Source organism: Felis catus, chromosome A2 (assembly GCF_018350175.1).
Source record: "Felis catus isolate Fca126 chromosome A2, F.catus_Fca126_mat1.0, whole genome shotgun sequence".
Classification (NCBI taxonomy): Eukaryota; Metazoa; Chordata; class Mammalia; order Carnivora; family Felidae; genus Felis; species Felis catus.
The window spans coordinates 41,272,371-41,294,795 of NC_058369.1; the positions used below are offsets into that span (position 1 = coordinate 41,272,371).

Sequence of the window (22,425 nt, forward strand, 5' to 3'; positions counted from 1 at the left end):
ATTCTAAATAGCTCTGATGCACCACAGTACATTTTTGTAAAGGAATGGAGACACAAAACAGTACATATTAATATAACTTATCGATTAGGACTTCCAATTTTACTTTCCAGATACTATCTTATGCAGAAGCCCAACCCAGAATAGGCTGATTGAGTTCCACATTTTATTAGAACTTGACATGTGGTCTACATTTTTAAATTTTTGCTAAATTATATCTCAACTTTCACATGCTACAGATTTTTCCCCTGTCAGCTCAATTTCTACTGTTGATGGTATGCTAAAATAGAAAAAAGTCATAGGGGCACCTGGGTGTCTCAGTTAAGCTTCTGACTTCGGCTCAGGTCATGATCTCACCATTTGTGAGTTAGAGCGCCACATCGGGCTCTGTGCTGACAGCTCAGAGCCTGGAGCCTGCTTTGGATTCTGGGTCTCCCTTTCTCTCTGCCCCTCCCCTGCTCACACTCACTCTCTCTCTCAAAAATAAATAAACATTACAAAAGATTTTAAAAAATTAAAACATCATAAAAACAAATTTAATTTTGGTAGAAAGGTTGCTATATTTACAGCACAATACTAATTGGCGGGCTGGAAAATTATTTCACTAATTTCAAATGTGACAAAAAAATATTACGTTGAAGAATTTTATTACTATTGTTCTTTAAGAACCCATCATGATATCCTCTGTGTATTTGATTAACAGACTCCTCAACATCAGCTTTATAGATTTCACATCGTCCGCATCTTCTTGTCTGCAAGCAAGAGATTACTATAACATTGCTACCGGATGAAACCAGCAATATAAGGCATGTCTACCAATAGGAGAGGGGCTAAATTGTGGCATATTATCACCATGGAATATTATACATACACTAACATACTTATGAAAACTATTAATGACATGGGAAATTGCTATGATATACAGGTAACTAAATATACAGCATACTTCTACTGTATAAAACAAACATTCTATAGAACTTAAGTCTGAAAAGAAAGCCCCACAATATTAATGATGGTATTTCTGAGTAATAAGATTATGGGTGGTTTTTATTTTCTTCTCTACAATTTTCTTTTTTCCCAAATTTTCAAAAATTAAAATATTTTATATAATAAAAAGTATATTAATTAATATTTACTAACATTATTAACTTTATACAATAATTTTAATATAATTTTATACAGTATTTTCTTATAATAAATATTAATTAATCATAATTATTAATACATATTTAATATTAATTACAATACTGTCCAGAATTTTCAAAGGTGATATGTCCATAGTGGTGACGGTAAAACTGGCATTCCATATTTTGGACAAATATGGAATGTTAAGAACATATGTTTTCTGTGATTAATTATGCAAGATTAAGTAGATTTCTTAATTTGTTTTTGGCTCCTTGATGAATTAATGACAAGTGGTTGTTCTTACCGAGAGCTAGACACTATACTCTGCAGTTGGAGTTGAGTTGAACTTCAGCATCTGACATTAAACTGCTTAAACACGTAACATTGTGCAGGAATCAGATCACCAAAAGGTATTTGCTCCAAAGTAATGAGATATATTTTCTTTGGAACCATTAGAATTATTGCAAATAAACAAATGACTTATAATAGGAACGTGACTCAATTTTTAACAATACAACAAAAACATCTACTTCTTAACTCATCTGCAACTCAGGAAAGACTTTTCTTGGGGCCCAACCTGGAATGCCAGGGAAGAATATCTTTCTTTCTTTTACATGACTGGAAATTTCCTCGGTCAAAATATTTTCTTCTTTGGATAATAAAAATATTACAATTTGTAAACTGTAAGAAAAACATTTAAACTTTTCTAGAGAATGTGTAGGCAAGTGGAAGATTTCCAAAAAAGTGCCAAAGTTCTTACAAAGTAAAATTTGTAAGATTTACACATTTGGCCAAAGAAATTACTTGATTCTGTATTTGCTGAAATTCTGACTGGAAATCTGAGGAACACGCATTAGTGAACAATGTATTCTATAGATATATCTGATCTGTGGTACATCATACACAGACATGAGTCGTTTACATACATATCTGGGATGTGATACATAGAAAAGTCAACAAATAGGGGCACCTGGGTGGTTGAGTCAGTTAAGCATCCAACTCTTGATTTTGGCTTAGGTCATGATCTCATGGTTTGCGGGACTGAGCCCAGTGTTGGGCTCCACACTGACATCATGGAGCCAGCTTGGGATTCTCTCCTCCCCACCCCCACTCCCCCCCCGCCCCTTTGCACATGCACTTGTGTGCATGTGTGTGTTCTTTCTCTCAAATTAAATAACCTTTAAGAATAAAACCAATTCAACAAATAACATTAAGTCATCTAGAGAGAAATTCCCTTTACTTTTCCCATTAGCTTGAAGAGAAAGTTGGATTTGAGGATACTAGGTCTTTAACCTCCTTTCACTACTAACATCATTAACAAAGAGGAAGCAGGTTTAGAGGCCTGATCAGGGAAGAACATGATCCTAGTATTAAGAATAGAGAGTGACTGGGGCGCCTGGGTGGCGCAGTCGGTTAGGCGTCCGACTTCAGCCAGGTCACGATCTCGCGGTCCGTGAGTTCGAGCCCCACGTCGGGCTCTGGGCTGATGGCTCGGAGCCTGGAGCCTGTTTCTGAGTCTGTGTCTCCCTCTCTCTCTGCCCCTCCCCCGTTCATGCTCTGTCTCTCTCTGTCCCAAAAATAAATAAACATTGAAAAAAAATTAAAAAAAAAAAAGAATAGAGAGTGACTTATTTTTTCATTGTATTTATTATTATTATTATCACTATTTAACTTATTATTTTGTTAGTAGCTGTTTATGGCAATGACACTAGTTTCCATACTCTGAAAGTTAGTTTCTGCTTTATTTTTAAGTTTATGAAAGCAAAAATTGTATGCTAATTTTTAAGAAAAGTTGTTAGGTGCATATTAGAAGAGGCCCACAAAAATGGCAAAAATTGAGAAGACAGATCACATATAAAATTTGGGAAACTTTGCATGGATATATTTCCTAAGTCATAACGTAGAGTGGATAATTATCTAATTAAATTATATATACAAAAATTCTAGAACTTCCAAATTATGTATTTGAAGCAGGAATATTCATTTTATCAAAAACCTCTGAAATATTCTTACTCATATTTTTTGTGTGTTTGTTTTACTCACATACATTTTCATTTCCTGAGGACACACTTAATTGGTTTCCATAAATTTAGGTAATTGATTTTAGCTCAACTTACATGGATAAACATTGTATTTAGACAAGCAAAAACTCAAGTGCAAAATGTTGTACCACTTAATATTATTCTGTTTTCTCAAGTGGACATACATGCATAATCATCACTGAAGGCATAAAAATACAGGTTCCCCTTGTTCCAGGGTGAGGTCTGGGTATGTGATTCAGGCCAGGCCTGTGAAGGTTTTCTATCAACTGGCTGTAACAACTTGTTCTGGGATAGGCCAAGAAGAACCATCCTTAGCTCTGAATGGAGTTATCAGGAAGGAGCGTTCTACTTTTCCCAGGGTGTTTCTTTGACAGAAAAAAGCCTTGAGGTGCTAATAGCAATACTTCTACCCTGAAAAGGGAACATGGTGAAAATGATTCCACCACTGAACAGAACCAAGAGATGGAGAGTCTTATCTGTTCAACAAATATTATTGGGCACCAACTATGATTACTTTAACAGTGGAGACAGAGCTCTGAGGATAAAGTTATGACCAAAACAGGTGAAATCTGTGCCCTGAAGGACCTTGCCTTCCACTCAAAGCAAGCTGGAGAGACAACAATCAAATAAATAAGGACAAGTTCCAGAATGTGTGGTAGTTGTCAGTGCTCTGCCCAAGAACAAAGCAGGGAAGGAAACAGCGTCAGGAGATGAGGGATGCACTTTTAAATATGGTGGTCAGATGGCACCGAGCTGGTATTTGAGCAAAGATCTGAAAGAGATGACAGAGTAAGCCATTTGGATGCCTGGAGAAGGAGCCTTCAGGGCAGAGGGAACAGCAAATGCACAGGCTCTGAAGTGAAAGTACAATGAGTGAGGAGGAAAATAGAAAATGAGTCAGAGGAGGATTTGGAGGATGGATCATATAAAGCTTTGTTGAGCATTATAAGGATTTAGTACTTATCTGAAGTGAGATGAAAGGGGACAGCCTGAGCATCACCGTGGCCTTAGGGAGGCAAGGGTGGAAACAGGCTGAGCAGTAAGGGGTCACTGCCCTGATCCCTGTGAGGATCTGCAGCTTGTGAAAGCAATATGATGTGGTGGATGCTTGCACATGTCCGATTCTGAATCAGTTGTTGGGGTTGAGAGAAAGAGATGAGTTGAGGCCTATTCCAAGAATTTTGGCCTGAGCAACTGAAACACTGGGATTTAATTCACTGAGATAGGGAATACTGTAGAAAGGAAATGTTTTAAATGGAGTGGATGGAGCAGTCAAGAATTTAGTTTTAGGAATATTCAGTTTGAGGTCTTACTAGATGATTCTTGAGGACGCTGTTTGAGTGCTGAATCCATCCATACTGAAAGCCAGGATTACCACTTGACTTTTTAGTTATACAAAGCAGAATATTTGCCCTACAAATTCTTTTGTGCAATCTCTGAACATAAAATTCTCAGTCTGTTTCCTTTTAGAAGCCAAGAAATTTCATCATTTACATGCCATCTGCAATTTTTCTTCATCAGTGCCTTTAGACACAAGATGTTCTTAAGAGTTAGCTCTCCTTGGGTTGCAAGTAACCATCTTAGATTACTTAAAGAGGCTAATTACCTTCGAAATGCTTCCAAAAAACACCAAGTATTTGGATATCAAAAATTAAGTGTTTAATGGAAGCTACAGTATTTAACTTGAGAATCCTTGTATTATTTTACAGTAATCAAAAATAATCACACAAGATCCGTACTGCTATAAAGTCTTGCATATTGAATTCCATGATTACAAGTATATGAAACTTGCACATTTTAAGCAAGATGGTAAAAGACTACCGTAAGTGTTTTGAATTCACAATGCTCAGTCAAGAGGAAGTATATTTGATTAATAATAGTACTTCAGGCTGGCCTGCTTCTTTAGATGCCATTCCTCCAATTAGCTACCCACTCAATATTTAATGAGTGGTTCCTAGTGCCATGCTGGGTACTGGGGCTGGATGAACAAGACACAGAAGGATTCTTTCCCCATAAAGTTTACAATCCAGAGGGGAAAACAGGTAGCAAGAAAGGAATCAAAGATGTTATGCTAGTTCTTTATGCCTGAAGCATGATGATAATGCTCTTTAGAGAGATAATCACAAAAACCTTACCAAAATTCTTAAATAGGATTTGAAGCTAAATCCACGTCAAAGGTTAGGATGGCTATTAAGAGCTCCCAGTAACAGTAATAACACTGGCTTTAAAGGATTCTGTTTTACTTGCATTTTTGTACCTTTAAAGAAAAATTATTAACATAAAATTGAAAAATTAACACATGCTATTTATATCCAAACTTAGAATAATTAAGGATTTCAATTATCTCTAAGCATTTCCCACCCAATATAGGAAATTTTCCCATTATAACACTTACAGATCAACATGCACACTCCCATTCAATTGCAGCAATAGGGATGCATCACGTTCAGAGGGATTTCATTCAATTGTTGGGATTTCCGTCAGACTAAAAGCTCTGTGAACAAAGGAGTCCAGTCTATCTTTGATCACCTTACCCACTTCCTGAGCATGGAGTAAAATCCCAGTAAATACTGGTGTTAAACGGGATGTGGATATCCTAATTATATGATTGAAAGAGAGGATAGCACGCTGATTAAGACTGTGTCTGGATTTGGATGCCTATACTGCTACTTAGTCTGTGGTCTCAGCAAAGTCATACAACCTCTATATGCCACAGCATCCTCATCCTTGAAGAGAAGCTACCATCACCTTCCAACCCATGGTGTTGCTGTGAGAACTGAGAATCAATACATGAAACATATCTAGAACAGTCACAGCAAATTACGCAGTAAATGTGAGCTTTTAAAATCATAATCACCATCGTGATTGGTGCAAACTTCTACTTTAGACTGGGTATTTATATTTTACACCTAAATCATACAAGGGTTTTGCTTCTTTTTACAGTTTTATTTCACTCATTGTACATTATCATAATATTCTTATTGATCTGTAAGTCTTTTCCTTGTGCCTTACCAATTTGCTAAGTTCCTCACTGATTCCATGATGTCATACTGGCTTTTACAATCATAATTTTCTAGCAAGTAATCACATCAATTATTAAGTCAGAGTAAAGAGCCAGATAAACTTGTTTGCATATCTTCTTGCAATCAGAATTTTTGATTGATGCTGTGCTTTGAATATATAAATGATGATGTATATTTAAATCTTACTAATTCAGAATTGTTACTGATAATACCAAACATATTTAGCAAGAAGTTCTAAACACCGAATATTTTTAGTTCAAGTATTTCCAAAACCAAATACTCCTTCATCTAACCCTAGATGTATGGTATGAGTAAAAGATTGGGTCAGGCTTCTCCTAATAATTAGTGAGGGATAATACTGAAGTATGACATGTATTGGTTGCTTGTACATGTATGCCACCAAAGATTTATAATGGCTTGTTGCTAAACGTTGCTCTGCAATCTCATTATACTAAATTGGTAACCAAGTTCTCTTTTATATATATAATACAAAGATGAACATGTGAACTTCACTGATTAAATTAACACTGGCTAATTAAAATCTAAAGTAGTAGAATTATGTTTTATATGTATTTTAACTTATCCACAATGCTAGCCAATTATATTTAATTTTATATTATTGGTGTAATTTTTACTAAAATTTATTTATTTTTATTTTATTTTAGAGAGAGAGTGCAAGCTGGGGACAGGGGCAGAGGGAAAGGCAGACAGAATCTCAAGCAGGCTCCATGCTTAGGGCAGAGCCCAATGCAGGGCTCAATCCCATGACCCTGGGATCATGACCTGAGTTGATATCAAGAGTTGGACACTCAATTTACTGAGTGTCCTATATTATTGGTATACTTAGCAATTTTATTTAATAAGTGTATATTCTCCACAAAAATTTGGCTATTATATATGGAGAGAGAAATGCAGTAATGAAACTAGAAATCAAGCAGAATTCATGTCTCATTCCCATATGAAGCCAGTTAAGCAAACATTTTCACTGAGTTAATAAATTTTGAAAACAAGAAAATAATAGTTTTCTGTAAATAAAAGTAATGCATTATTATGTTAAAAGTACTTAATCTGTCATGCCCACTTTCCTTACCTGTACAATGGAAAAAAATAATGATACCTACCTCATCTGGTAGTTAGGAAGTTTAAATGTGGTTATGCATGTAAAGCACCTGGGACATAGAATGTTCTTAACTATTATCAGCTATGATGATTACAAGGATAAGGACAATTCAAATGGTTGTATTGCAAGAAGTTATTAATACACTGATTAAAAATATACTTGTGCTATCAGTTTCATTGATATATATGCGGGAAACTATGGAATTGCAAATCACTGATTTTCCTGTGGTCTAATTTAAAGCCAAGTTATGTATAGTTTGTAAATGATGCTTGTGAATTTACCTGTGAATATTTAGCTAACAAAGACTCAGTGTTGAACGCAACACTGACATCTCTGATTATATTTTTTAAAATATCAGTATATTCATGTGGACCAACAACTTCTGGTGGTAACTTTTTAATGCACATTGCCATCTTTTGAATAAGGTGGGAAAGAAAAAAAAAAAAAAGGAAGAAAATCACTCTCGACTCTTCGGTGTGAACTTTAACTTATTCATGTTTAAGAGAAATCATCAAGCTTTGGGGAACTAAAAAAACATGAAAATAAACTAAGTTTATTTACTTTATTAGTTTTAAATGTTTATTTATTTTTGAGAGAGAGACAGAGACAGAGACAGAGAGCAAGCAGGGGAGGAGCAGAGAGAAAGAGAGAGACACAGAATCCGAAGCAGGCTCCAGGCTCTGAGCAGTCAGTACAGAGCCTGACACTGGGCCCGAACCCATGAACCATGAGATCATGACCTGAACTGAAGTCAGATGCTTAACCGACTGAGCCACCCAGGTGCCCCTAAGTTTACTTATTTTAAAAGAAAAGTAGATAGACTTGAGTAAACATCTCACATTAAGATTTTTTCAAAAGGTACACATTTATATTTTCATTTGGGTTTCTATCTGAAGATTCAGGGATATCACAAAGACAAAGACAAGGGTGACTTGCAGTTTACAAGCATTTGGAACTGGGTTTGTAATATTCATTGTGCTTAGGGACTTGGGTTGTCCATTTTAAATGATAAAGAAGGCTATCATAAACTACTTCCTTACCATTCAAAAAATCGGAATATACGTACGAGTTTTCTTTGTGGTTGCATTCACCGTGGTGCTAAAGGGACCAGCACCAGCACTGTTGTAAGCCCGGACAGCTGTGTAATATGCCACATTACTCTTCAAGCCACGGAGTCTGGCTGATGTCTCATTTCCCGCCACTTTCACTTTGCTTGACGATTCCTCTTCTCCATTATTCCAGTACCGCACCTGGTAGACAGAAAAACAGAAAAGATGCAAAAGGCTGACACAAACAATACCACCTTTTATATTAGGTGGTTTTCATTAAGATCGGTACTGTAACATATTTATATTCAACTATTCAAACATAGACTCATTCAGGCCTTACTATGCGCTAGGTGTTCCATTAGGTTATCAAGTGAGACAAAAAGGGACTCCAAAAGAAGACAGAGAATAAACAAGTACACAAAGAAGCCAGATAAAGTCAAAGAGAGTAAGTGCTAAATACTACTAAACTATAGCTTATAAAGGGGAAATGAGGGTAAAATCCAGAAATTTAAAAGAGCAAGCTGCTCTCACTTCTCAGGCCCTAACCAGCCAGGACCGAGCTCAACTCCAGAATGCTGACAGCCCTCATGAACCTCCATGAACCTCCACTGGATGGCGGAGGTTCCCTCTGTGAAGAAAGTGAACTGTCAGAGAAAGGACTATCCAAAAGCCAGCTGGCCACTGGATTGTTCTACAGTGATGGCCAGCTGTCAACAATCCCACCTGTGCACACAGAGCTGTGGATGAGAAAAGGAAAGCCACTGACATAGTTATGAATTGTGCAAAATGATGAGATGTTAAAGATAAATGCATATGTAGTATAAAGTATAAAGTAAGTTAAGGAGGATATTTAATTAAAAAAACAAATAAGGGTAGGAAAAATATGATAAAAATACATGTTCCCTATCTCTAAAGTATTACTATGCTTTATTAGAAAGAATAATACTTTTCCCAGAAATATTACATGAGAACAATTATTTCCCTACATGTATGTATATATGTATATACATATGCATGCATATACATACACATGTATATGTGTGTGTTTATTTATATTTTTATATTTCTATTATTCACATTATATTTATATATAGGACCCCTTAAACTCAGGTAAAATGCTGTGTCCATCCATATATAGGTGTATGCGCATTTCTTTTGGAAATGAGTTAATTTTTATAAAAACCTCAAAAGAAGAATATAAGCCCAAATGATCAGGACTAACTTGAATATGTAGTTTCTACACCTTTAAAGCACTGAATTAACACTGAAAGTTGATGATGACATGTTAGCAAAAAAAATCCACATATCTTAACAGACCCCATTTACCATCATAAATGAAAACTCTACGGATTTTATTCATTAATTAAAGATAACATGCAAAAGAACTGTCTTTTATAGAGCCACAGCTAAGTAAATTGCTAATGGATACCAAAAACTGGCATATATTCTGAACTCAACAATTATAAATACTAGGTAGTGGTAGGTTCAGACAACTCCCAAATGGCAAGACACCATTCCCTCCCCTTGAAAGCATTATCTACTTAGTAACGAAGAATGACACATAACCAGTAATTAAAAAAAAATGTTACAGACAGATTGACTTGTGGCCTTTGATATAGCATAGATTGGGGGGTGGGAAATCACAAAATTATGAGTTATTAAAGTATCAACAGATGGGACGGCAGAGGCATTCAGGAGTTAAGTAACTCAATCAGGGCAATCTGGCCTCTTCTTACGGGCCACTCTTTTTCTGATATGTCAAATCACTTCAATATAAGTTGTCTACAGAAGTGTTCCTTACATGACTAATTCAAAGAAGAAATGAAAATAATTTTCAATTGGCATAAAGAATATCGTTAATAAATTTATAGAAAGCACTTAGAAGTCCTTGATAGCACTATGCTTCTGAAGTACTCCGTGTACCAGAACGAGAGATTTATTTTTAGATCTAAGTTTCTGACACATATTAGAAATATATAGACAATGGAGAAAATTTGCGCCAAATTGGAATATATTAGTTAGAATTGATTATGTAATCTTCTTACATAGCTTTACTTAAAAAATTGAATATATGTGTATTAACTCAAACATAAAGAAACAAGGCAGTACATTAATATTCCCAATTTTCTGTGAGTACTTAATCAATTGTGTTCTATAAACTTTTGGTCAAGAATATTTATAAGGGTTGATAATTACATTTTTAAAAAATATTTATTTATTTTCGAGAAAGAGAGAGAGAGGGAGGGAGAGAGAGAGAATGAGTGGAGGAGGGGCAAAGAGAGAGGGGGAGAGAGGATCTGAAGTGGGCTCTGTGCTGATAGCAGTGAGCCCGATGCAGGGCTGGAACTCACCAACCATAAGCTGAAGTCGGTCTCTCAACCAACTGAGCCACCCAGGTGCCCCGATAGTCTTTTTTCAAAGGAGGGAAAGGGAAAAAATAACGTAAGAAAAATAAAGGAGGGAAAATTATCTTTTATTAAAGACTAAGACCATGTCTTTCCTCCCAGCTGTGTTCTGGGTAAAAGTCCTACACCTGAGAAAACAAAATATCACTCTGTGCTAATTCAGATTTTATAGACATAACCACAATGCAGGGAAGAAGAAAGGAAAAATATCTACATTGAAGGAAAATCTCTGCAAATATAACTGTTTTGAGTGTGTCTACTATACTTCAATTAAAAAAAAAGATGATAGAGAATAAATATATGTGTATATATAAATATATATGCATACATAAATATATGTTATATTTGGTGTAAAAGAGTTAATGTAACAAAGACAGAACATGAAAGTTGCATCTACTAAAGATGAGCAGAGAAAAATATTAGAAAACACATGAAGAACCCGCTAACAAGAAAGAAACTTAGGAGATTCAACTAGTGGGAGACTAGCTACAAGATAGTGATCTGAAGTGGATCTTAAAATAAGTATATTTAAAATGTCCAGATTTATTAAAGAAGGAACTGAGTCTGTATTTGCCAAGAATAGAAGATTAAAAACAAACCCAAATTGGGTGTATTTGAAAAATACCAGAAAAATACAGTATTAAAAAGTAAAATCAGTGACAGAATTAAACTGAAGACTACATGATGGAAAAGAGATTTAATAAACCCTGAACATGGAGAAAAAAATAAAAAATAATGAAAACAAAGTTAAGAGATATCCAAGTCAAATGAGAAGTTCCAACCTGAGTTTCAGGAAGGATTAAGGAAAAGGCAACAATCAAAAGAGAACATAAAATGTCCGAGAAATAAAATGTCCAGAACTGAAGACACACAGAAATTTTCACAAAGTAAAGTCTGAGTTTAGTGTGTGGGAGGGAAATAAACGGTAAATCTACTGCAAAGGACAGTGTGATAAGAATAGCTAGCTCTCAACATTTTCCTATCACGATAGATCTGAGTTATAGTTCACCCTCTTGAACAGCCTTGGTTTGCTAGTGCAGAGTGTGCACCTGTGAAGAGAAACCACTGCATTTCTGGGCATGGAGGACAGCCGGAGAGGCAGATGCCAAGCTGGGGACACACATCTGAAGCAGTGTCTGTCTTGGTCATTACCACAGTTCTACCACTCACAGCAAAGCCTGCACACACTAAGCATTCAGTATTGCTGGATGATTTGAACCAATGCCATCTCCATCCTTCCCACTACAGAGATTCACTGGGACATACTGAGATATATATTCGGTCTCTGCCAAGGTTTCCTGGCATACAGATCGCTCCAAACCCTTGGAATCTCCAAAGAGATGTGTCAGTATGTATGCTAATGAGCTATCTGTGGCTGCAGGATACCTTAAGAAAGGGGCTGGTTGCCAGGGGGACCAACCTTATAATTTGAGGGTGGGAACTTGCAGCCCCACCTACTGACAAGAGGCTAGAGGTTGAGTTACTCAGGTTGACTAAATATCACCGATTTAATCATCTATGCCTAGGTAGTGAAGCCTTCATGAGAAGCCCTCCCGGAAGGGTTCAGAAAGCCTTGGTGACCACACCAAGATACTGGGACGGTAGAGCTCCTGGAGAGGGCATGGAAGTTCTGTGCCTCTTCCCACACACCGCGTCTTATGAATCTCTTCCATTTGGTTGTCGTATCCTTTATGATAAATGGATAATAGTAAATAAAGCGCTTTCCTGAATTTTGTGAATCGTACCGGCAAGATCTCAAACCTAAGGAAGAGGTTGTGGAACCCCTGATTTTCAGCCAATCAGACGTACTAGACGCATCTGAAGTGTATGTGTGGGGGAGGCAGGTAGTCTTAGGGACTTAGCCCTTAATTTGTGGGATCTGAAGCTAACTCCAGGTTTATGGTGTCAGAACTGAACTGAATTTTAGGACACCCAACAGACATCAGAGAATTGATCAGTGTAGAGAAAACCCCTCACATATTTGGTGTAAGAAGTTTGGCGGATACAGCAGAGACGAAGAGATGGTTTTTTTCCTTTCATCTACTAAGCTAAGTACTCAATCCTAATATTCTGTGCATCTATGAGACACTGGAATTCTAACTGCTTGAGGAGATAAAATAATTATTTTTCTTCAGAACCATAAAACCATATCACAAGCCAAAATATTTTTATCTGTATAAGTAAACAGAAACAAACCTGAGGAATGTCAGGATTTAAAATGCTACCTCTGTTTCTGCAAGTAATTTGGTCCTTCCAAAAACTGATGTCCCTGCTGTGAGGAGTCCTTAATATCATTCCTCAAAGGATTTCACTTAATTAAAACTTAACACAAGATGCAATTTATAAAAATAATCTATTGAAAAAACGACACTTTTTCAGCCATTAAAATACAGGTATTAAGTCAGAAATACTATTTTAATAGACTAAAATAATTTTGTGTATGCTTAAAGATTTTCAGAGTGACAAATATTTCAACTTAGCTGTTAGACACCAAACATACTTAAATAAACATAAGGCAGCAAAAATGCAGTCAACAGTGTTTTAGAACACAAATCCAGATCTGTCTTCTATTCTTCTTTAATTGGCTCTCAGCTCTCAGGATGACCCGTGTGCTATTCGACCCCTGGCCCTGGCTTCTCACTGGATTTGGCCAACGGAAGGCAGATGAGAATATGGGAGGAGAGAGGCCGAGATATTTATTCCCCTGGATCCCTCAATGCTGAGACTCAGTTTTCTAGGGATCACCTTTGTCTAATAAAGAACACAAACTTCCAGTTATAAAATAAAAGTCATGGGGACCTAATGTAAAGCAATGGTAATGGCAAAGGTAGATCTTAAAAGTCCTCATCGCATGCATACAAGATTTGTAAGTATGTGTGGTGATGGATGTTAGTTAACCAGACTTACTGCGGTGACCATCTCACAATATATACAAATATCGACTCATTATGTTGTATACCTGAAATTAATATAATGTTGTATGTCAGTTATATCTGAAACACACACACACACACACACACACACACACACACACACACACACACACAAACTCCATTTGGGCAACCCTCACTTACACACTAGTTGCTGTTCTCTCTAGCATAACCCATCCTTCCCCTGAGCCAAAGTTCTACATTTCATTTACTTGAATTCATTTTTGCCTGATTTCTAATTGTTTAAATATATCTTAATTGTCTCTCTCCAATATTCCTATGGACATTCAACTCATTCTAAGATGAAGTTAATTCTTTGCCTGATAGTAAGGAATTAGACTCAATACATATTTCTTTTTTTCTGACAGAATTTTCATACTCTCCAAAAATTACTCAAATATTTGACATCTTTTACCATTGTAATTACAATGTTAGGAACTAAGCACATTGTGTAGAGCTATTTAGAACAGGAGGCGGGACGAAGGTACCAGTGAAGTTACAGTTTGGGATTTTGCTTACATTTTTGGTTATGCTCCCCCCATACACTTTAAAAAAAATCTACTAGGTTTCCTCCAAATATGCTAATCTGTATTATTTCACACTTGTAGACTTCTGTTTCAATCACTTATCAAGGTCATTCTCCCAACTTTTATTTTTTCAAGACACATAATGGCTTTAAAGAAACTGATGGGTATATATTATGCTCTAACTTTGGAGCTTTTGCTCCTCCGGCACCCGCTACCCATGAACTTAAACATGCCGCATCCTCTTTATCACATCTGTATCTCTTGTTCCTATCCAAAGGGCACAAGAAAAGATCTGAGCCTGAGTGTTATAGCTTAGCAGATGAAATAAATTGGAGCCCAGGGAAATGAGCTCCTCAACTACTACTTGGTCAAATCAGAAAGAAAATTAGTCTAGATGCTAATGATGATGTGTGCTCAGCATGCCAGGTGGCACATGATCAACCCTCACTGAGATGAGAGAAAAGCAGGAGCTATTAACAATTTTAAAGCCATATTGGGGAAACTGCAACCCAGAAAGTTAGCCACATGACTGGTAATTAAACACTCTGCTAAGTCGTTTGTCTCTCCATGTTAGTGCTTGAGTCATTATTGAACCTAAGAAAATATATATTCTTATCTTGGTGTAACTATATAAATTATTTCTTAAGATTTTCCCGATTAGTCTATCTTTCTCTTAGTTTGTTTTCTTTGCCTTCCTACCTAACAAGCACTCGGGAAAGACATTTTCACTAGTTGTTTCCTTTCAACACTTTTCAACATGCATATCCATTCCGCATTTGGATATTAGGTCTGCTGTTCTTTATATACCCAGGGCAGAGCCAGTGCACCCCAACTCACGATTAATTTCAAGGAAGTCCCATTTTCTCATTGCCTATCTCATTTTTTGCTTCCTACCCCAACGGCAACAACAGCACCAACAGAAACAATAGTCACTGTGTATGTAAGTGTTTGTTTCCATATTTCTTCACGGCTTTTCAAATTTTTTCCTCCAAAGAAATCTCATCCCAATGACCAATACTCAAAACAGAGAAAAGCCCAGGTCTCTCTGGGCCATTTTGACAGTAGCAGCTTTATCTCGTTTGATTCTCCAGTGATGCAGTATGTTATTTACTATTACCATCTTTATTTTAACTGAACATTGGAGAGCTTTAATAACTTGTTCAAGGCCACACAGCAGTAAGAGAGTGGAGTCAAAACTGCATTTATCCAATCAACACATATTGTTTGCAGGCCTCCTGTGTACCAGATAGGACTCTTGGCACTGAATAAACCAGCAGAGTTCCACGTCCCTTATGGAGCTTCCATTCGATCCGAGTGGGGATGAATGCAAGTCTGTCTCATTCTAAGATGCTGTGGACTTTGTAAGATACTATGCTGGCTCTACTTGCATTATTTGGTTTTCTCTTTCATTCGATTACTCTCTCTTTCCTGACATGACCAACAGAGGTATGGTTCAGCTTTCTTATAGAATATTCTTTTTTTTTTCTTTTTTTGAAAGAGAGAGACAGAGGCAGAGGGATAGGGAGAGGGAGAGGGAGAGAAATAATCTTAGGCAGGCTCCACGCCCAGTGTATAGCCTGATGTGGGGCTCAATCTCACGACTGTGTGAGATCATGACCTGAGCTGAAATCAAGAACTGGATGCTTAACTGACTGAGGCACCCAGGCACCCCTCTTTTTTATTTTTTGTTTAAAAAAATGTTTTTAATGTTTATTTATTTTTGAGAGACAGAGAGACAGAGACAGAGTGTGAGCCGGGGAGGGGCAGGGAGAGAGGGAGACACAGAATCCCAAGCAGGCTCCAGGCTCTGAGTTGTCATCACAGAGCCCAACGTGGGGCTTGAACCCATGAACTGTGAGATCATGACCTGAGCTGAAGCCAGACACTCAACCGACTGAGCCACCCAGACATCCCTTTTTAAAAAAATTTTTAATGTTTATTTACCAGGCGCCCCTCTTATAGACTATTCTTATCAGCTTAAATTTATATATTGCAAAATTAACATCTCTCTGCCTCTATGCTGCCAAACAATTGGCAGCAACGGCTAGCTTTGCTGTGGTGCTTGAAAACTCACAAAGCCCTTTTCCACATATTCCCTTGCTTATTTCTCTTAACTATTTCACAAACTACAACCAGCTCTCAAATTATGATCCTGTGTAATGGTTTGTAAATGACAAAGTTATGAATGGGGGATGTGCATCTCCATCTACTTTTTTAGGCATGCAAAATATGTTTTTTTCTTAAATTTTCTTTAAGTTAATTTAACCATGGAGCTTCATATCCCACTCAGCTAATGGGAAATTCAACCTCAGTCACTGTGGGGGTCCCTATTCCCACACCCTCGCCAAGAAAACTTACTATTACACTGGCTTGAACCCGTCAGTTCCTGGACGGTGCTTGGAAAATGGGAAATCAGTGATCATTGCTGCATATGGGAAATACATCTGTTCCCTCCTTGTGGTCTTGCTACCAACATGGACACTGCCAGATAGAAAGCTATGAGGCCATAAGCCTCAGATGTTTGTTTCAGATGTTTGTTTCCACCAAGGTCACCCAAAATTTCTCTTGTATTTTTTCCTCAGTGGCATTTCTCTCTTCTTACCCTCCAGGATATATGAAACTAGCTCCTTAAGAGCTTGAGCTTTGGAATCTAGGAAGCTAGGAAGAAAGGGCTCTTACAGGCAACTTCTCTTGACAACCATCATAAACTCTCTGGAGGCAAAGAAGCTTAGAGTTGAAGAACGGCTTGAGGATATTTACTGGGGAAAATTCCATAAGTTGATATTTCAAAATTCTTCTGAGATATGACGTGTACTTACGTGTTGCTTATTATTATGAGCCAGAAACTGTGAAAAGCATATTAAGTGTCTAGTACCATTCAATACTCCCCAAATCCTAATGAGGTTGAGCCAACTACTGCACCATTCTGCAGGTGAGGAAAATGAGGCTCACAAAGTTTATGCAATTTTTCTAGCACATCCAGGGAATGACAGAGTCAGGGTTTAGCGCAGGTTTGAGCTCAGAACTACTTTCCTTTGCATTTCCTTCCATCTGACCTATCTGTCCCAACAAGGCCATTGCTGTAATCATTTGGGAGCTACCATGGGCTGCCCACCACCTTTCAGTGCTTCCATTCACTGTCCTGGAATTAAAGTAACTTTCCAACTAAATGTTCTTGGCTTCCTTTAAGATGCTGATAAAGTTGGTTTGCTGTATCTGTGTGGGGTTTTACTTCTTTAAGTCTGGGCAGCTCTGTCTCTGATTAAGTTTCTTCGTGTCAGGACCTGAGTGTCCTGTGTTTAAGGGGCAAGAAGATATTTCCCTATGGATGCCTACTAAAAATATACATTAATAAGACTCATTCCTAGATGTTTGGGTTCAGGGAGTCCAGGGAGGGCTCTGGGGGTTCAACTTTAGCAAAAATTTGCGTAATTCTGGTACAGGTAGCACATGGTGCCCTCTTAGAGCATCACTGCTTTAGTCTACCTTTTCTCTATGTTATCATTAATATTTATTCAAGTCAATGTTTGGTTACCAGAAACAGAAACTCTCTAAGTTCAAATATAAAGGGAGTTTACTGAAAAGAAGGGCAAGGTGCCATTATGAAAAAGAAGACAGTGAGGTGACTTAGGAATTGCACAATTGTCAAAGAGGTATTCTGTGTTGCTTTCTCTAAGCCTTCACGGGTCCCTGTCTCCTCCATTCACTGGAGTTGTATGGGAATACGTCTGTTCCATCTCATCTCTGCAGACCAGCTTTGTCCTGCTTGCCCACGGCCTTCACTTGAGAAGCCTTAACCGAGTCCTAAATTCGACATATCACTGCATTACACTCAGTGATTACAATCTCTATATTGCTTAGTGCAACATATCAAATAAGAATCTGACTAGCTCAGCTTAACTGTCTATGGATCTGATGGCCACCGTGGTGCAATAATTTGAGGTTACATAGGCAAGTGGTGGGGTCTATGGTCCTGTGTTGCAAATGTGCCTGTGAAAACCTGTCACTGAATCAGGAGTTACAAACGTGAGGGAAGTTTCCAAAAAAGATGGCTGTGGGTCGGGATGAAATCATAACAGTAACTCTTGGAATATCACTGTCAGAGAAGTCTTAAGTCTTTTCATCTTGTGAGTTCTCAGCTCAACTGCTCCCACTTCCAATTGCTCCCTATTAAACATGGCACCCAGTCTGGATGGTTCTTCTCAACATTCAAAGCCATTGGAGCCTGGCTCTCCTGTGTCTATCTGTAGTTGTCCTTCCCACAGGAACTTTCTTCTGCAGGCGAGTTTCTACTCCTCCACTTCTCCAACATGCCTTCCTTAATCTGGAATGTTTTCCATTTTCTCTGTGTCTGCTTACTTTTCCTTTTTAAAGTTTATTTTGAGAGAGAGAGAGAGAGAGAGAGAGAGAGAGAGAGAGAGAGAGAGAGAGGTGGGGCAAAAAGACAGAGAGATTCCTAAGCAGGCTCTGCAATGTCAGCACAGAGCCCAAGACAGGGTTCAAACTCACAAAATCTTGAGATCATAACATAGGCTGAAACCGAGAGTTGGATGTTTAATCCCAGGTGCCCCCAAACAGAGTTCTTTGAAAGTAAGAATTAGGTCCCAGACTGAAGGCAAGAATTAAGTCACAGACAGCTATCTTCTCAAGAACCTAAAAGAGTGCAATGTAACAAGGCCACCAAAAAAGTAAGACAAAGAGCTGGAGGAAAGAGTTTTCCTGTTGGCATAAATATCTTTGAACTTAATAATGCAGTTCAATCTCATTCTTATTTTCTAGGCAATCTATTTAAAAGATTTAGCCCATCTGATGGATATATGATCTCCTTCCATATTACTGGTTTTTTTTCCTTTTCTATCCCAAGTTATTTTCATTCAACTCGTTGAGTTAAACTCAATATCCACTGATAATCACATGGGACAATGTGGTGGTAAAATTTCAATAAAAGTCAGACTTTAGTTAAGATGTCATTGTTAAAAAGAAGTTTAAATTAAAGGAGACAAGGTACCACAGCAACATACATACACAGTCTAATTAGTTTTAAAAGAAATTACCTCATAGCCAAGTAAATGTCCATTGCTTAACTTCCAAGGAATGGTGTTCCATGACACTTCAATTTCTGAGGAAGACAGGCTATTTGCAGACACTTGAGATGGAGCTATTGTAGGCTCTGTTTGGCAACAGAAAGTGAAATACAGTTATTATTTTGGTACTTAATTAAAAAATCTATTGAAGCTTTTGTTTTCAAAAAAGTACTATAATGTATTTGAAAATTCAACTAAGTAGATTATAAAATTATTTGAAAACATAAACCATGTCTTGGTCTACTTCCATTCCTTGGGAGTCAATGGGCTTTTCCTTGCTAAACAGCCACAGGAACCTGTTCTTTCCTCGGTTGTACTTTTTTTCTTGGTACCTTTTCTTCCCTTCTTTTCCTTTGTTCTCTCCCTTTCATCCCGCAGCTCTTGCTTGGGCACTCCTATGCCCACAAAGGCTGTCTGTTTATTTATTTATTATGTTTTGCCAAACAAAGTCATGCTTTACAGAGTTCATTTATTCAATAAGCATTTAGTGAGTGCCTTCTGTATTCAAGGCCCATAACAGGGGCACACTCAAGTAAGATGGGCCAACTTCCAGGAGTTCACTGTTCTGAAGGAGTAGACAGGCATGCACAGAACTTATAACACAACAAAAAGATCCTTTTGTAATAAACAACTCTTAGCAGCTTTAGGGGCTCACAGTGATTCTCTCCTCTCAGGGCACAGCTCTGAGCAGAGGCTCCCCCTGCCCTAATATCCATTTCTGTGTTAAATGATCCTTCTTCTGGGCCATGCTTATTGATAGTGAGACAGAGTCTTGGTCCAAGGAAGGACCTATTGGATTTTTTCTCCTGAGTATTCAAAATTTGGTTTGGACAAATAAGGAAGGAGTACTTGAGGTCAGTCAACCCCGCGTGACACCCTACAGAGGTAGATGGTTTCTGAGGCCCCAGAGCTTCTCTGATTAATGATCTTTATGAGGTGTGCTGTTTAAAACTTACTTTGATTGGATAAGTCCTAGTACATTTCCACCAAATCCCTTACCTTTCTCACAGATAAGTCAAATCTGTTTCTGATGTTTGAAATAGAAAGACCTTTACCGAACTCATCATTAGTGGCAAGAATAGTAACAGAAGGAGGAAAGGGCAGAGGAGGAGAGGGCGAAAGTCTGTAGTTGTCCCTCCTTCTAATTGCCAGCCTTTCCAATCCACAGTGCACAGGGTAGGCAGTGTCTGAAAACTCCCTGGTTAACTGCCATCTTTCCACAGATCCCTGCCTTTGTAATGAAAATCTTTGGCAACTCTTGGAAATGGGGTCTGGCTATTAATATGGAGTCTTTCTTTTCTTTTCTTTTCTTTTTTTTGGTAAAGGTTTATACTACCTGTTTGTTTTTCTCTCCGAACTCTGTAGAAAAAGAGAGGATAAGAAAAGCGTCGGGGGTATTAAAAAAAATTGAGTCTTCTTATTATTTTATACACAACAACTGTGGACCACGTTTTTCAATTTACTGCAAGGTGCTGGGGGTAGAGAAGACACTGTATAATCACATTTCATGAGTTCAGAATGGTTAAGAGCGAAGGCTCTGGGTTAAAATACTAGCTTAGCAAGTCTGTATGGAGTGTGGCAAGTCTATGAATTTCTCTTATTAAATTTCCATTTTCTTATGTATAAATGGACAATAATAATAGTGCCTACGTGTAATTCCTCCTTGGAAAATCCAAATTAGATAAAGTCTGCCAGATGGTAAGTATTCAATACATGTTAGCTCCTGTCATTCTTATTAAGTAGAACCCCATGTGAGAGCCAATATTCAGCTGCTTTTGTCCCATAAAAAGGCAATTTCATATGATTCTCCTAATAATACTATTTTCTAAAGAGATACCATAGTTGGGGCAGGTGTAGAAGAAAGGCAGAGAAGTGGAATGGGTCCAGAGTGGACTGGCTGGAGCTGGTGCATCACATTTTCGAGTCTGCACATTGCACACCTCTCCATGTCACACTTCCGGTCCTCTCTGTCCACCCTGCTAACATCCTATTTGCAGGTCACAGGAAACACTATAAAACCTGAGATTAGGGCATTCCCAAGAGAATATCTTAATCTTATCCCCCAAAGAAGAAAGTTGTGGAAAGCTGTGTTGTTTCTTGCTTCACAAACTGGGACTTGAATGCACTCTTCATCAAGATTTTTATAAAGGTTATTTACTTTGACAGTGGGGGAGGGGCAGAGAGAGAGGGAGAGAGAATCCCAAGCAGGCTCTATGCTGTCAGGTTGGAGCCTGACTCAGGGCTCAAACTCTCGAACCATCAGATCATGACGTGATCAGAAACCAAGAGTTGGCTGCCTAACCACCTGAGCCACTTAGGTGCCCCAGCTCATCAAGAGATTTTTAACCAATAATTACATCCTCTGACTAGTTAGTGAGTCTGGTACTTCCAAGTAGGCATGGTTGATGTTTACCACCTGAAATGTGAATCTCACTGTGACTTCAGTCATTATCCTTTGGAAGAAATTTATCTGAAGTCACAAAGAACTTCCAAATCAGTTTTTGGAGCATAAGTGGTTTATTAGGTTGGAACTGATATATAATCAAAATGTTTTCCATACCTTCTTCTGCAGAGAACACTGTTGTCACCGGGCTAAATGGTCCTTCGCCTTTGTTATTATAAACACCCACTTTAACTTCATACAGTGAAAATGGCACGATACTTTCATTCCTAAAGACATATCTTGGGGTATCAGGAGATGTAACCACTGTCTGGATCCAGTTGGTAACTCCAAGGGGACGGAAAGCAACAACATAACCAAAACCTTCACCATTCTGCAGTTCTTCGGGGACTGGCTACAAAGGAAAGACATATTAAATCACCCTTACACATGAGAGTGAGATAAAAATAAATGGAGCTATAATCCTTATTCTTTTGCAAGAGCCATCAAATAATAATTGACATCGTATTAAGCGGTTATATAAAAAAAAGGAGAAAAAGGTCAGTGGCACAGTCAGCTGCTTTTAAACAGACATATGCCACTCTTTCATAGCCATCCAGATAACTAATTAGAATTTTCTAAAGTTATTCAAATCTTTTTGAGCACTCTGTAGCTCCAATGTGACTTAGGTATCATAAGAAATGCTTTTAGTTGAATATACCTCATCTCTTAAATCAAATAAA

The 22,425-nt window shown here is 37.7% G+C and overlaps 1 protein-coding gene across 3 annotated transcripts in view; it reads right to left on the reverse strand.

The window, feature by feature from the left end:
* CNTN3 (contactin 3) overlaps nucleotides 1-22,425 on the reverse strand; it is a 343,653-nt gene that overhangs the window by 11,893 nt on the left and 309,335 nt on the right. For all 3 annotated transcript variants that reach the window (XM_023249969.2, XM_023249968.2, XM_023249967.2), the window contains 3 exons: nucleotides 21,863-22,097; nucleotides 19,273-19,388; nucleotides 8,374-8,557 (listed from right to left, as the gene is read on the reverse strand). In XM_023249969.2, coding sequence (XP_023105737.2) covers nucleotides 8,374-8,557; nucleotides 19,273-19,388; nucleotides 21,863-22,097 — 535 coding nt within the window. The remainder of the gene's footprint in view (nucleotides 1-8,373; nucleotides 8,558-19,272; nucleotides 19,389-21,862; nucleotides 22,098-22,425) is intronic.